This window comes from Cnephaeus nilssonii, assembly GCF_951640355.1.
Source record: "Cnephaeus nilssonii genome assembly, chromosome: X".
Taxonomy (NCBI): domain Eukaryota; kingdom Metazoa; phylum Chordata; class Mammalia; order Chiroptera; family Vespertilionidae; genus Cnephaeus; species Cnephaeus nilssonii.
Window position 1 is genome coordinate 79,810,938 of NC_137071.1, and position 17,541 is coordinate 79,828,478.

The following is a 17,541-nucleotide window of genomic DNA, read 5'->3' on the forward strand; positions in this document are numbered from 1 at the left end:
AGAGAGAGATAGAAATATCAATGATGAGAGAGAATCATTGATCGGCTGCCTCCTGCACGCCCCCTATAGGGCATCAAGCCCAAAACCTGGGCATGTGCCCTAGACCAGAATCGAACCTGGGACCCTTTAGTCCACAGGCCAATGCTCTATCCACTGAGCAAAACTGGCTAGGGCAATAATATGAGTGTTTAAAAAATATTTGACAGTATGACTTTTTAAATTTCCTGTATTGTGTTCCATCATGGATATATCATAATTCATTCATGTAGTCCTCTGTTGTTTAATATTTAGGTTGTTTAATGCGTTTTTGCTTTTGAAAATAGTGCTATGAAAGGCATCTCTGTATGCATGTCATTGTATATATCTCTAATTTCCTTCAGGTGCTTTCCTAAAAGAATTTCTAAGTCTAAATATGAAATACAGATGCTGCAAAAGATCTTAAAGTTGTAATAGAGAATAGGTTTTCTATATCTTTTAGGTCAAAAAAATCATTGTTACCCCTCTTGAAAAGTATGGCCCAACTTATTTTTTTAGACAGGAACTGTACTACTTTAAGAAAATGGACATTTTCTTAAAGTGTTTGTTTTTTCCCTTTCTTGCCCAAGTGCTATCATCACAACTACTGGCACTCCATGGTCTGTGTGCCACAGATGCAGCAGCAGCATTTTCACGTAGAGAATTATCCCATCTATACTGAGACACCTACTATGGTAGATCAGACCATTCCTCAGTTGTACAGTGATGTGGGAAGACAAGATGGTGTGCAGGTAGAAGCATCAACAAATGGTGAGCATGTAATGAGATTGCCTGGAAGAAAGACAGTTGGATTTTATTGTGTATATTTAATAATGGCCTTCAGATATTGTGTTAGGTCCAAATACTAGATCATTGTTTCTCAAAGGATGGTACATGGGTGCCCTCAGACCCTCTGAGGCCAGAAGTATTCATCATAATACACAGATTTTCTTTGTCCCTTTCACTCTGTTACATTTGCATTAAGGGTGTAAAAATCAGAGGTGGGTAAAACTGCTGGCACATAAACACAAATCAAGGCAGAGGCACCAAGCTATGTAAGGAATCAATGATTTCCTCACTGCCACACTCTCATGATAAAAAATTCCAGTTTGACTTTTTTTTTTTTTACTTCATCAGTGATATTTTTATTTTTATTAAATATTTGTCTTTGAATAATTGTACTTATTCTGTTTGAAAACACTGGGAAGTAGTCATTAGGCACTCTGCATACTGAAATATGGTTAACTTAAAAGATTTATGAGGTTGAGTTCTGAGATGAACTAGGTGGCTTTTTTCATGGAACACTATTTTTGCTTGAAAGAATGATAGACAAACAATGGTTATTCAGACTGGGGGATCTGGCATACATTTTCTCAAATGAACAGCATGAGCCTGCCACTTTAAGAAAAACAACTGACAATATTTGTTGTCTAAGATAAAAATTTCAAATGAAGGTTAAAATTTTGGAAAACTTGTATCTACCACCATGACTTTAACAGCTTGGGGCTATTAATGAATGTGTTTTCTACAATGTGTAATGTAATGGTGTCAGCATTTGGGAACTCATAGACAAAGCAACTATTCTCATGGTCTCAAACTGCATAACTCAGTGAAATAATATTTTCCCAGTTACCAATGCATGATGTTACCTGTACATCATTTTATAAAAGATTTATCAAAAATGCAAGATAAAACTGATTTTCATATTAACAAAGTATGAAAAATTTGCATTGCTATCCTATATAATAAAAGGCTGATATGCAAATAGACTGAATGGTGGAACGACTGGTCGCTATTACGCACACTGACTACCAGGGGGAAGATGCTCAATGCAAGAGCTGCCCCCTGGTGGTCAGTGCACTCCCACAGGGGGAACACCACTCAGCCAAAAGCCGGGCTCATGGCTGGCGAGCACAGCGACAGTGGCGGGATGTCTGACTGCTGGCTTAGTCCCACTCCCCGCAGAGAGTGAGCCTAAGCCATCAGTCAGACATCCCCTGAGGGCTCCCAGACTGCGAGAGGGTGCAGCCTGGCTGAGGGGACCCCCCCCAAGTGCATGAATTTCGTGCACCGGGCCTCTAGTTGATGTATAAGAATCTACTACTTACCTAGTTTTGTTGTAGCATCAAAGATCTACAATAATGATCTACTTACTAAAAGACTTCTCTTTTCCAAGTACATATCTGTATGAAGCCAGATTTTCTTCATATACTTCAACCAAAACAGCATATCATAATAGATTAAATACAGAAGCAGATATGAGAATCCAGCTGTTTTCTATTAAACCATACATTAGAAACTTGCACAAGTGTGAAACAATGCCACTTATGACACAGTTTTCTTTTGTTTAGGATAATAAATGCATTTTGCATAAAGAATTTGTGTTAACATTAAGGGCTTATTTTTACATGAATTAATATTTTTCAGTTTCTCAGTTTAATGCTTAATATGGTAAATATTTATAAATATAAGCCACATAAACAAAAGGTATTTGGGATCCTCAATCTTTAAGTGTAAAGGAATCTCAAGACTGAAAAGGATGGTTGCTTTGTCTATGATTTCACAGTATAATATAGATGGGGAGGCATTTTGTAGGATTTAGAATAGGATCATTGCATGGCCCTTCTTGGAAAGAATCAGCTGGAGTTAAGAAGATATAGTGTGGACTAACCGAACGAAATGTGTTTCTCATTCCAGCACTGCTACTCAATGGTTGTGATCTTGGCTAAGTTACTTAGCCTCCCTAAGTCTAATTTTCTGTAAAACAGGAAATACCTAACTTCCCGGGGTTGTTATAAGAATGAATAGAGACCTTATGTATAAGTATACTGTGCCTGGTGCATGTGAGGAATGTGAATTTCCTTTCTCTCCTCCCTTTTTTAAAGCATATTAATGGTTTTGGAATATTAGCACTATAGAATCTTATTCCTAGTATGGTGGTGTGATGTGTCCCATGATAATAAAAATTAAAGTATCAACCTTTATTGCATTTTTGTGCCAGATACCTTTTATAGAGCTATTTTTTATTTATAGTAAACCATGAGACAGTGGTGGACTTAATTTCACAGAATGAGCTAATCTAAGTTATCACAAATAATTAAGGACTCCTTTTTGTATAATATTTATATAGTTACTATATAGCAAGGTCACAACAACATCTATTTCCACTGAAACTGACTCATGGTAGTAAAACTGCTGTTAAATTGAATTTATGCTAGGATCTTAATGACATTCAAGAGGTGGCACTTAAATGTTTAAATGTCCTTCAGGACTATACCTTGAAGTGTAGACAAGGCTATATAGACATTGAGTTTTTAATTGCAAAAGTAATACAAAATAGTCATCTGGATGGTATGTGTTATACTGGAAAACTATTGGCTAACTTGGTTGTGAGCAACTCTTATTAGAATTTAGTTGACTAGAAGGATTCTAGCAAATGTTTATGTATTTAGTCTGTTGGTGCAAAAATCATCCCAGAAAGATAGCTATCACTAGGTAGAATACATTTGACATATTATAAGATGCACATGTGTGTGTATAATTTTTTTCCCAATTAGGAAATGTTCATATAATCTTTCAGTAGTCTGTTTTAGTCAGATTTTATATCTAAACTGCTCCTGCTGCAATTTCTGTGATCTTTACTATAGTTAGTGCTAATTTCATTTTTACATGTAAAAACATTCATTTATAGTTTCGTTTAATGAATCTTTGTATATAAAGTGTACTAAATGCAGTATTTGTTTCAGGTACTTTTCCAAATGCTGACCCTGCATCTGTCCCTCATGGAACAGTCTATTATCCAGTGATGGCAGATCACTGTGGGCAGCCAACTTTGCCGGGTTTTGATTCCTGCCTTCCTGTTATGCCGGAGTTTTCCTATGTTGCCCCTTGGCATCCCATTGGTGCAGCATATGGTGGTTCTCCTCACATTCTTGGTGCTATGAATCCTGGCCCAGTTGGCTATATTGCTTCACCTCCCTCACCTTCTCATTTTGTACCTCGGAATATGTAAGATTCATCAGTATGATGTATTCTTGCACTGCCATTTTTCTTGCTGTTTTGATTTTTTTAAAAACTGTTCTATGTTAGTGTTTAAGTAAGTGATTTAGGTGGTTAGAGTGGTTACTATTGTATCCATCTTTAAGATTATTTTATCTTTTGATTTAAAACAGTACTTTAAAATAAAGGAATATTACTTTGGGTTGTGAATAAGGAAATTGAGATGAATGTATAACTAGCCTCATGTTGAGCATACTTCGTTGTATTCAGCTGTCTTCCTGTCAGCCAGCTTGTCAGTTGATAAAAGGAATAAGTCATACAAACTATTTCCTTGGTTTAGATGTCACACATCAGATTAAACTATAAAATTCTATTAACTTCCACTTTTCTCTAGAAGATAAAGCAAAATCAAGAGCAGTTGTTTCTGGGTGACTAACAATATTAAATGAGAGCTCTTTGGGTTTCTTAAGAATAGTCTGAACTGAGTTGCGTTCTGTGATATTTATCAGTTTCGAAGGCACATGGTGCTCTGCTTTAGATTTATCCCATATGCTATTGTTTAATGTTGGATTTATGTAACTTTTACTGCACAGTATTGAATTGGTATCCTTCGCACAGTTAGCAGTAAATAAAAAATAGCATTTAAAATTGCTAAAATGAGTGGGATTTTCTTCATTTCTGCTTTTTCATGGTAACACAGAGTACCAGACATTTGATTGTTTTAATATGTTTTTTCACTAGTATTTGGGTTGCAAAAGCATGTGAATTTATAGCATGAACTGGCAGAGCCAGTTGAAATGTTATTTAATCTCAAGACATTGCAATCCATACTGCCATATCTGTTGTGTTTTTTTCCCCTTGAGAATGATCCTTTTTAGGTTGTATTTCTGTTGTTGTTTTTTTTAAATCTGTTCACTCTCTTATGGAACTTCAATCTAGACTTACTTTCTCATTGTCCTATACTTCCAATATTTGTCAAATCTTTCCATTTTTGTTTTTAGACTTATCTTGTATCTCTCCAGGCCCACCTTATCTCTAACTTTCTGTGAGACATATTTTATCAGCCTATCTTCTCCCTTTCATCTACATAAAGGACACAAGATTTTCTGTACTCATCAGTTCTCCTCTGTGCGGTAATTCATCTTGAATACTTTGCTATAGCTCAACTGACAACCAGCTATTTTTAAAGTGTTCTTTCATTGCCACAAAAACCTGTTTATATTGCCTTTTTAAATGGTTATTTATGCATGTGAATCACTTTGTCCTTGCCTACCTTCAGTTATACCCCAGGTCAAAATACCTCAGAACTCAAGGTACTTGAACAGTTGAAAGAATTGGAATGGCATCCATTGCAAATAATATATTCTATCTTCAGTGTACTAGTCTCAAGATGATTGATATTAATGAGTTCCAAATCAGTGCACTATTTAAGGTTTCTGCTTCATAATAGACATGGAGCTGGTTTTGTAAGTGCTTGCTCTACAAGTTGGCATCTGACAACTGTAGTAAAAAAAGAAAAAGATGAACAATAGTGTGCTGATCTTTATAACAACCTTCCTCTATGTGTTAATGTTTATCTTCTCTGCTAACCTCCTGAATTCTCAATTTGTGCAGCCTACAAATTGTTTTATGTGTTTTTTTTTATTTATTTTATTGATTTTTTACAGAGAGGAAGGGAGAGAGAGAGTTAGAAACGTCGATGAGAGAATAACATGGATCAGCTGCCTCCTGCACACACTCCCTCCTGGGGATGTGCTCGCAACCAAGGCACATGCCCTTGACCGGAATTGAACCTGGAACCCTTCCGTCCGCAGGCCGACGCTCTATCCATTGAGCCAAACCGGTTAGGGCAAATTGTTTTATGTTTTAAAGTAAAGGTTTATTTTAGCCAAGCTTAAAATATGGAGTTAACCCCCTCTTCAACATTTTTCAAACATGCTAACATTTCTGAAATATACATAACTCACAGCAAATGATTGTTTTGTATCTTCAACTTTTGTCAATGGTTCACTAATTAGCTTCTAAGGGGTGTTTTAGAAGATTGTAGTCTAGAAAATGTGGGTCTGGGAATTGTTTGGTTTTAAGACAAGCACATTTCCCTTAGGCTTCTAATTGATTTGTTTTTATTTTAAACTTGTAGGTTACTGCCTTCCCTTGAGTTCCATTACTAATTAACACAATTTAATGAGATGCTTATTATTAAGTTAAACCAAAGATTAATGATAAACCTAATTGTCACTGTTGCTGGTGTTTAAGTCAACAGTATTTATGGTCTGTTTAAATCAGCGGTTCTCAACCTGTGGGTCGTGACCCCTTTGGGGGTCGAACGACCCTTTCACAGGGGTCACCTAAGACCATCGGAAAACACATATTTCCGATGGTCTTAGGAACCAAGACACTGCTCCTATATCCATCTCCAGGCGGGTCCACCCACATGCAGATACGCCCACATAAGAGTACCCGGCGTGATGAAATCATCGCGCAACCCCATCACATACACCCCATACAAATACAGGTGTATGTGACAGGGTTGGCGCCATAAAGTACTTATGCGGACCAGTCACACATGTGTAGAGAGCAGCTACTGTGTAGAAAGCAGCTGCTGTTTGAAAGCAGCTACTCTGTTAAAAGCAGCTACTGTGTTGAAAGCAGCAGTATTGGAGGTAAAACAGCACTTCATGAATTATAATTACTGGGTAAATGTAAAATCATGTACTGTAAAATCATCAACTACTGCAAAAAAAAAAAATCTGTACCATGGGAACTTAATCTGGATGCTGATCAGCCTTTTTATATTCAGCTGTGGTTGATGTGAATACTGCCCCCTTGTGATAGTAACAGATATGTAAAAACAACAACACAGAGAATGGTAAATCATAGGAAACTTTAATGAGCTGTATTGACTGAACTATGCCATGTATCATCTTTTGTATTATTAAATCTATTGTTATATATTATTTTCATTAGCAAACCATCCCATGACAATGGATCATGTAGAGAAGAACATTAAGAAAAGAAAATATAGTAAGGATTTTTTACAGTATGATTTTACCTCAATAATTACAGCAGGAATTGAGAAACCGCAATGTGTTATTTGTTGTGAAGTTCTATCAGCCGAATATATGAAGCCGAACAAACTAAAACGCCATTTTGATAGCAAGCATCTGAGCTTTGCTGGCAAAGATACCAACTATTTTAGAAGCAAAGCTAATGGACTCAAGAAAGCCAGACTTGACACTGGTGGCGAGTACCACAAACAAAACGTAGCAGCCGTTGAAGCTTCATATTTGGTGGCACTTAGAATTGCCAGAGCTATGAAACCTCACACCATTGCTGAGGATTTACTGTTGCCAACGACCAAAGACATTGTTCGAGTTATGATCGGAGACGAATTTGTTACGAAATTGAGTGCAATTCCCTTATCTAACGACACTGTCCGCAGAAGAATAGATGACATGTCTGCTGATATTCTTGATCAGGTAATCCAGGAAATTAAATCTCCACTTCCAATATTTAGTATCCAGCTTGATGAATCTACAGACGTTGCAAACTGTTCACAGTTACTGGTTTACGTGAGGTATATTAATGATGGCGACTTTAAAGATGAGTTTCTTTTTTGCAAACCTCTTGAAACGACAACTACTGCACGTGATGTATTTGACAAAGTTGGTTCATTTCTGAAAGAGCATAAGATCTCTTGGGAAAAGGTTTGTGGTGTTTGCACAGATGGTGCTCCAGCTATGCTAGGATGTCAATCTGGATTTCAACGTTTGGTACTGAATGAGTCACCAAAAGTCATCAGAACTCACTGTATGATTCATCGGCAAATATTAGCAATGAAGACGCTGCCACAAGAGTTACAAGAAGTAATGAAAAGCGTTATAAGTTCTGTCAATTTTGTAAAGGTGAGCACTTTAAACAGTCGACTGTTTTTGAAACTGTGCAACAAGTTGGATGCGCCGAACAATGCTCTGTTATTTCACACTGAAGTGAGATGGTTGTCGAGAGGAAAAGTTTTAAAACGTGTTTTTGAGCTTCGTGATGTACTCAAAACGTTTTTTAATCAGAAAGCAAGACTGCAGTTCAAAGCACTTTTCAGCAATAAAAGTGAACTGCAGAAAATAGCTTACTTGGTTGACATCTTTGCCATCTTGAATAAGTTAAATTTATCGCTGCAAGGACCAAATGCAACATTCCTCGATTTGTCTGAAAAGATCCGATCATTGCAAATGAAACTTCAGCTTTGGCAAAAAAAATTGGATGAAAATAAAATTTATATGTTGCCTACCTTATCTGCTTTCTTTGAGGAACATGACATTGAACCAGACAAAAGGATTACGATGATAATTTCTGTGAAAGAACACTTGCACATGCTTGTGGACAAAATTTCATCGTACTTTCCAAATCTACCTGACACCCCATTTGCACTTGCCAGAAACCCATTCACAGTCAAAGTTGAAGATGTTCCTGAGACAGCACAAGAGGAGTTCATTGAACTTATTAACAGCGATGCCGCTAGAACTGATTTCTCTACAATGCCAGTTACAAAATTCTGGATCAAGTGTTTGCAGTCATATCCTGTTCTGTCTGAGACTGTGTTGCGCCTTCTTCCATTTCCAACAACATATCTTTGTGAAACAGGGTTTTCCAACTTGTTGGTTATCAAGTCTAAATACAGAAGTAGACTTGTTGTGGAATATGATCTTCGTTGTGCTCTTGCAAAGACTGCCCTGAGAATTTCTGATCTGGTGAGAAAGAAGTAATCTCAACCTTTGCACTGATGTTGGCTTTTTACGCATACTGTCGCAAAATGTAGCAATGTAGTTTACTGTTGTTATATTAAGACTGTTACCCATGCTACACCATGCTTGAAGACAAAATTTCATTTATTTGTAATTAGAAATAAATATTTCACAATATAGAATTACATATTGTTTTTGTGATTAATCACTATGCTTTAATTATGTTCAATTTGTAACAATGAAAATACATCCTGCATATTATATATTTACATTAAGATTCATAACAGTAGCAAAATTACAGTTATGAAGTAGCAACGAAAATAATTTTATGGTTGTGGGTCACCACAACATGAACTGTATTAAAGGGTCGTGGCATTAGGAAGGTTGAGAACCACTGGTTTAAATCATACAAGTATAATCCCCTTATTATGTATTCCTATCTTCTGTAAGAAATAATCAAGGAGTATACCCTGACCCTCCTATTGTTTTTGGGGTTCGGCTGGTGAACGTAACCTGTTCTGCTGTAGAAGTTTGCATTGTCTTTTAAAAAAAATTATTGATTTCAGAGAAGAAAGAGAGGGAGAGAGATAGAAACATCAATGATGAGAGAGAATCATTGATCGGCCGCCTCCTGCATGCTCCCCACTGGGGATAATCCTGCAACCTGGGCATGTGCCCTGACCAGGAATCAAACCATGATCTCTTGGTTCCTAGGTTGGCACTCAACCACTGAAGCCATGGTGGCTGGGCTGCACTGTCTTTTGAAGGAATTTTCCAGATAATAAGTAGTTTTTCTGGTAATAAAAAAACCATAAGACTTAACATGTTTAATCAACCTATAGTGGTAGACTTTTTACATATTACCGCTTTAGTTGTCCTTAATGTTACAAAAGACATCCTGCTCTTCCTCTGAGGTTATAACCAAATTTTATCCATTTATAATTGTTGGGGGAAGGAGATACAAATATAAAGGTACTGTGGTTTGTTCTGGACCCTTTATTTTCACCCCCTTCCTGAGATAAATCTGTTCACACCAAAGGTAGAAAGCCGAATCATTTCCATAGTGAGGAAAAACTATTATAATTCATTTTTATGCTGTGTATATTTATTCTCAAAACTAATTGTGGTTTTCTGCCTTGAGTAAGAAGAGATGAAAATATTGAATCTGTTCTACTGTTGAAATTCAAGACCTGTGAATTTAAAACCTCTTTCATTTCTTTGGGGCCTATAATCAACGCATAACCTTTTAATTAGCTTTGGAAATAAAAGTACAAACAAACCAGGATTTTTTTATGTGAACACCAGACGTTCAGACATAAATCTCTGTATATAATGAAGTAGTCCGTTGGGGAAGAGTGGTGTGTGTAATTAATCTAGACTTTTCTAAGTCTGGGACAGATTTAGTTTATTTTGCATGAAACCTCTTTGTAGCCATTTATACTTCCATTTATAATAACTGAGAATTCAGGACAACTAGTATAGCAAAAGACAACGTCTTGTTTCTTCCCATTTTACTCAGAATGTTAAGCAAATTAGAACAATTTTTAAAAAATATTTTTATTGATTTCAGAGAGGAATGGAGAGGAAGAAATAGAAAGATCAACGATGAGAGAGAATAATTGATCAGCTGCCTCCTGCACGCCCCACACTGGGGATCGAGCTTGCAACCCTGGCATGTGCCCTAAGAATCAAATGTGACCTCCTGCTTCATAGGTCCACACTCAATCACTGAGCCATGCCGGCCAGGCTGGAACAACTTTATTCAGAACACTTCTCTTCTGCCTCAATTATCAAAAGCAGTTTCAAGTGATGTGTGGGAAGATGTAGATTCAGGAAACTTCAGGTGGACCTGAGTTTAGATACCTAACTGCTGTTGGAATAAAACTGCATTAGAGTGACAAGTCTGTGTATTGCCTCAAAATAATCTGGGAGGGGGGTGGAATTTATAAATGAAAGACTAGCTGCATGCTAATAACTTGAATTATAACTCTTGAAACTTGGATTCATTATGCAATTCTATTTTTTGTGTTTGAAATTTCTCATAATAGTTAAAGAAGAGCTCCCTTTGTAACTGGCCATCTGGGGAGTAAATGTTTGTTTATGAAGTTAGAGTTCAGGTTTTTAAAAATGCTTTGTATCCTTAAAAGAATTAAACATAAGATTTTAGAGATGCTGTCTCATAAGGTCCATAGGTACCTTGTTAAGATATCTGGGAGGTTAGGAAGCCTATAATAAAGGCAACTGATTCTTAAAAATCTGTAATTCTCAAGAATATGAATATTTACACTACAAGTAAAACTAAATTTTATTAAACTAGACATTTATTTATAGTTGAAACTAATTGAGGTAAGTGAACCATTTCAGGTTTTAACTGCTTCTCTGTTTCCCTAATAACTACCACTTTAAGTTCACTTTTTATGGCTGCCAGAGGGAAGCTTGGAAACCAGGAAATTACTGTTAAACAGCTATTTGGTTTTGTTGCTTTTTCCCTGGTAGGTAGATCTTGCCACTGGCTAAACATTTGGGGGTGAGGGTGATTCAACAATAATGAGGTTAAACTGAATCAATTCTTATTCAGGCCAGTCAATGAATTAAAATGTTAACATTTATTTTGGCCAAACATTGATTAATAGTAATGATTTACTGGTGTTTTATGGGTGGTTAGTACCTTTACCTAATCAACTAGTAAATCTTTTCTAGCAAACCTTATAGCTTCTTTCAAACTATGTAATAGTTTTTTTCCCAAATCTTTTGCAGAATTGTAGGAAAAAAATATCCTAGTACTGGGGTACTAAACTTATAGATTTAAAAAAAAAAGAATGTTTTATTTCTTTGCTGCTATATTAGCCAGATCAAAGTGTCTATTTTTATCTTGGTAAATTTCAGTTATGCAAGATGAGTAAATTGTAGAGCTCTGCTGTACACTTTGTTCCTGTAGACAACAGAACTGTATTGTATACTTAAAATCTTAAAAGGGAAGATCTCATGGTAAGTGTTCTTACCATAATAAAATAAAAACAAACACTTGCCCTGGCCATTGTTACTCAGTGGTTAGAGTGTTGGCCCCTGGACCAAAGGGTCACGGGTTTGATTCCCAGTCAAGGGCATGTACCTGGGTTTTGGGTTCCATTCCCCGCCCTGGTCAGGGAATGAGTTGGAGGCAACCAATCGATGAGTCTCTCACATCAATGTTTCTCTCCCCCTCCATTTCCACTCTCTCTAAAAACATAAATGGAAAAATATCCTCAGGTGATAATTAACAACAACAAAAAACCACTATAATATACAAGTTTGTTTTTGCTTGCTTCAGTAGTTGAACTTTGTTTTAATTTTCTTTCATTCCTTTAGATCTGCTGAAACAGCTTCAACTATCTAAGAAGTTTTCCTCCTAGTTGCTTTGAAGCATGGTATAGATTTGTTTTTTTTAACCTAGTTCTTTTGCTTTACTCAATGCTTATTTTTCCAATGTGTTATTATGAAAAATTTTAAACATAGAAAAGTTGAAATAATTGTGCAATTAATGTTCATATATCTACCACCCTACAATTAACATTTGACTATATTTATATTTTCATATATCCATTGACAAGTCCTTATTTTTATTACATTGCAAAGAAAGGCAGACTTAAATATACCTCTTAATTCTAAAGATTTCAGCATGCATATTGTTAATTAGAGTTAAGTATTTGATAAAGGTTCTTTTTTTTCCTCTTGAGATAAAGTGTACATGCAATGAAATGGACAAATCTTGTTTGATACAGTGAATTTTGACAAATTATATCTATGAAACCCAAGCCATTATCAAGATAACATTTTCACCCCAGAAGATTCCCTCATGCTTCTTTCCAATTAATTCCTGCTTCCCCCTTCCTGTCCCCTGGGCAACTATTGTTCCTTATGATTTCCCCACATCATATATTAGTTTCTGTTTTTCAAGCTGTATGCTTGTTTGTGTAAGGCTTCTTTCATCTTTGTATATTTGGGATTCATGCATGTGGTGTGTCAATAGTTTCTTATGGCTGAGCAGCATTTCATTGTATAGATATGCTGTTGTTTATCCATTCTCCTGTTGATGGACAACTGGGCCATTTCCAGTTTCTAGATACAAATAAAGCTTCTATGAACATATTTGTAGAAGTCTTTTTGTGAGTATTTGTTTCTATTCCTCTTGGAATGGAATTGCTGGGTCATAGGTTAAGTGTATGCTTAGTTTTGTAAGGAACTACAGGACATTTTCCAAAATGACTAACATTTTATACTTCCACTAGCAATGTATGAGAGTTCCAGTTGTTTTTCATCCTGGTCAACATTTGGTGGTGTCAGTCTTTATTATTTTAGCCATTCTGGTGTGTGTGTAGTAAGTGATATCTCATTGTGGCTTTAATTTGCATTTCCGTGATTATGGTGAGCACTTTTCTAGTGCTTGTTTGCTAGTTATATGTATTCCTTTTTGAAGTGTTTATAAATCATTTGTGTTTTTATTATGGAGTTGTAGGAATTTTTTGCATGTGCTGGTTGTGGATATTTTTCAGATATATTACTGCGTTTTATTGTCCTTACTTATCTAACAAACATGTAAATGCTATACACCCAGGCACACTTAAAATGATTGGTCCAGGACTTGCAAGTGAGTTATCTGGCTGAAAGTTAAGCTGTTTTAGTATGCTAATTAGTGTTCTGATGCTCTAAATGTTCATGTTAATTAGCAAAATAAAATATAGTAACACTTTAGGAATCTGAATTAATTGAGGGAAAGCTAATTGCTGAAAAGTCTATTACAACAAAACATTTTAGAAGTGTCAGCTAATGCTTAAAATATTGACAAAATGTACTCCTCGATTATGCTAGTTTAATAAGAACCTGCTTAATCTCAATTTATGTGTCTTCTCATTGATGCACAGTCACACTGTTCTGTACAATACATATCACATTTTGGGTACTCAAGAAAGAATAAGAAATTTCCAGGATAATATCTGTAAGGTTTTTCAATGGTTTAAGCTATAGCTTCAGAGCTGTATTGCTCACTTCATGTCATCTCAAAGTCCTTTATGAATGTAATTCAATTTTAAATATTTAATAGTCACAGCTTTATTTATTAGGAATTATAAAAGTTAGAACAATATCAATAGTTTATTCTCATTAACCTACTTTTCATAATATATTGGACAGTGGAGGTCTCCCTTAAGTATTTCTGCTGGTTATGATTTGAAATCTATTGTTCATAAATGTTTATTAATAATAGGTGGCTATAAATGATTACATTGGGAAAGGGAGGAGTAATATACCTTAAATCTGAGCAGCCATACATTTCAGGGGGAAAAAGGCAAATGCTTTTCTTTATACTGAAGCTAAAAATACACAAAATCATTTTATTGTACAAAATCCTTAACACATTTAAGAATAATACTAACTTTGCACTTCTTACAGAAAGTATTTAAAGTACTAGTTACTCAAGGAGGCTTTAGCTTTTAAGATAGTAGTATGCAAATCTAAAATGCCATTTGAAAAGTAAAATGGGGGGAGGGGCTCTGCCACAACAGTTTACATAAAAACACTTGGAATTTTCCCTTTCCATGATTAAGCTCAGGAGGTAAAATTTTAACTTTAAGTTGTTGCAAACATTTTATGTATGTGTGATGTGAGATTGGGGCTAAGAAAGTGAATTAAACACCACTTGTGTTTTCTAGTATTCTTTATCTGCTATCAAATGGTAGCTCCAAACTAAATTCATGGTTTTGAATAGGAAGTTACTTTTTATCCTCAATTTCAACCCTGTTTTTGAGAAATCTTGAAATAGAATCTTGTTGTTACAGAAAACCGGAGAACAAAGCAATACTTAGAGAGATGGAGTTACATTTATTACGCACGGGTCCAGAGGAAAATGTCTCTCAAATTCTGGGCCCCAACATGCAGGAATTTTCCGTATTTATATGTTTTTACCTTCTTTGTCTCCCAAATATGGAGTGTTTCCGGCCCCTTTTGCAAGTTCTTAAAGAGCCCGTATGTACTGGGGCCTTGAGACCTCAACCAGAGGCCTGGCCTGGTGCCAGCACTGATAACCTTGTCTGGAGAAGGTTTAATGGCCTTTCTGAAGTGGGAGTAGTCTTAGCAAGCAAGAATTTACAGAAGCCAAATAGCAGGGTTAAAATTCCAAACAGTAGTTTTTATATAAGATGGATGCTTCATTGTGAAAAGTTTAAATATTTATATTTTCTTGAATACTACCACTAGTGTGCACTCTTAGAAACAAAGGCAAATTAAAATACTTTCTCTTAAGAAGGATGTTTTCATTCTTATTTCAACTGAAAAGTCCTTGAGAAGGCCTTTGTCTTCTGTCTTTATAATTGAAATAACGAAACACTTGGGTTTACTTTGACTATGTTAAAGGAGTAATTCGAACAGTTAAATTTATGAAAGTAAGTTGTCAAATTGGATTGCCTTTAACTTTAAGAAAACCATCAACCCTGTTAAACTTTTGGGTTCAGAGATTTCCTCTTGAGCTCTCACATTCATTTTTGTGCCATTGGTTCCAATGATCCTGTTAGACACTTGAGAATTCGAAGTGTTTTCTCCTTCCCAAGTACACTAAGTAGAGTTACCACTCTGCTTAGAATACAAGCTATGTACATTGCTTTGGTTATTTAAACTGATCGCTTAATATGTATTGTAAAATGAAGTCCTACAAGGTTTGACCACAGATAATAAAGCTGTACTTTAAATAATGAAATGGGAATTTTTAGGGGTGAAAAAGACAGGTTTAGGAAATTTTAGAAATTAAGGAGACCATAGAAGAAGCACAGGGCTTCAGAGCAGCAGAAGATATATTTCCATAGAATAGGGGAGCTGAAAAGCTGCAACAGGTACATTTCCATAGAATGAGGGAGCTAGAAACAGCACAAGGTTTATATTTACAAAATAAAGGGAAGGAAGCCCTTCATCCAGAAGGAGAAGAAGAAACCCCAAAGGGAATAGGAAAACAATAAGGACGGAGGGGAGGAAAATGAGGTTCGACCTTTGAACTCAGAAGTTACTAGAGTAACCAGTCAAGGAAATAGTGACCAATATGAGGAGACATCAAGGCACCAAGATCTACAGCCTTTATAAACCATAGAAACAGGGACTCTTCCCCCTCCCCACGGGGAAGAGTGAGATTCTTTTCCTTTCCCCATGTGGGAGTCTATACTTGTTCTTCCGTAAATTTCCACCTTTGCTATACCACCTTCCATCTGTGGATTCATTCTTCGACTCCGGTGGACAAACAGCCTGGAAATCAGTTTGCTCAGGGGAACACCTTGTGTTCAGTCCAAAAATCCTGCTTCAATAATATGACTAAATCTTATACATGAAATACCTAGTCTGAACAGGTGATTTTCAAATGACCTGAAAATTCAGCTAGTTGCCGCCACCTTCTCACTAGAGCTGCCTCCTACTTCTTCTACCAGAGCTCCTTTTGAGTCCAAAACCCTCCCCTCAGAGATCAAAAATGGCGGCAGAGTAGAAGGATGCTGTACAGACATGCTCCCAGGAACAAGCTGGAATTACAACTGAAATATGGAAAGGCTTCCTGAATAATCAATGGAAAACTCACAGGAGAGAACTCTGATACCCAAGGACTGAAGGTGGAGACCGCATAGAGACTGGTAGGAGGAGTGGAGGTGCTAAAGGGCTGGCTGGGCACCCGCAGACAGCAACTGAAGTCCCGGAGAGATATCTCAGCTATGGGGGGGTGCCACTGAGAACTCTGGGATCTGATCCCGAAGCTGGGCTCCCCAGCAGAGAGCACCAAACTGAGGAGGGTACCCACATAACATCTAGCTGGGAAAAGCAGTGGGGGTGCTGTCAGCCAGGGAGTGGCAGCTGAAAGTTCAGGCACCCTCTTAAAGGGCCAACACACAGAATTCCCTGTAGAACCACCCACCTTGTGCTCTGGCAAAGGGAGGGTGAAATGGACCGGAGCTGTGAGAGCAGAACCCAGGATTGGGGATTTGGGGGATAGAGCTCATAAGGCAGACACCCCATGTTTCCTGGGCTGAGTCAATCCCTCACACAGCAGAGGACATCTTTCCCACATAGACATCTGCCTTGCCTAGGGGAGAGACAGTCAACACACCCTATTAGAAAACACCTTGCCTTGAGGCCACTTATGAGATTAAAAGTAACAATTAGCCTCCAGGCAGAAGCAACTGCCCCACCCTGCTGAAAAAACTTGCCACACCTGAAGATGATTGCCTGGGAGCAATTCAAGTTGAAATCCTATTAGTCTGTAGACAGAGGAGGTCTCTGGAGGCTTTGAGTCTTTGCCTGATACAATTAGTCAGAAACAGCCTTTAACACTGTCCTACACTAGAGATTGAGAGGTGTAGAGGATCTACCTAATACATAGTCACAAACTGAAACAGACAACCAAAATGAGGAAACAAAGAAACAACCCCCAAATGAAAAAACTAGCGAATTTTCCAGAAGAAGAGATAAATGAAGCAGAGAAGAAATTTATCTGAAACAGAGTTCTGAGTAATGATGTTAAAAATGCTCAACAGTATGAAAAAAGATATAGTAACTATGAAAAAAGAACAGTCTGAGATAAAGAATGACATAACACAAAGAACACATTGGAAGGAATACACAGCAGATTAGGGGAAGCTGAGGATCGAATCAGTGAATTAGAAGACAGAGTTGAAAATATCACTCAATTAGAGAACCAAAAAGAAAAAAAACAACAACAGGAGGACAGCTTAAGGGAGTTGTGGGACGATGTGAAACGTAACAATATTAGAATAGTAGGTGT

At 36.7% G+C, this 17,541-nt stretch overlaps 2 protein-coding genes across 2 annotated transcripts in view; both read left to right on the plus strand.

The window, feature by feature from the left end:
- Positions 1-6,014, plus strand: part of ALG13 (ALG13 UDP-N-acetylglucosaminyltransferase subunit) — an 86,521-nt gene extending 80,507 nt beyond the window's left edge. The window contains 2 exon segments of the mRNA XM_079765132.1: positions 606-786; positions 3,762-6,014. Of these exon segments, the coding sequence (XP_079621258.1) occupies positions 606-786; positions 3,762-4,027 (447 nt within the window). The 3' untranslated portion in view covers positions 4,028-6,014.
- A 984-nt stretch (positions 6,015-6,998) lies between these two features.
- Positions 6,999-8,777, plus strand: LOC307095349 (zinc finger BED domain-containing protein 5-like; the record flags this gene model as incomplete). The annotated part of the gene is made up of 2 exons (XM_079764571.1): positions 6,999-8,201; positions 8,322-8,777. 2 exons carry the CDS (start codon positions 6,999-7,001, stop codon positions 8,775-8,777), a joined length of 1,659 nt encoding a protein of 552 aa, XP_079620697.1.
- Between the last annotated feature and the right edge of the window lie 8,764 nt (positions 8,778-17,541).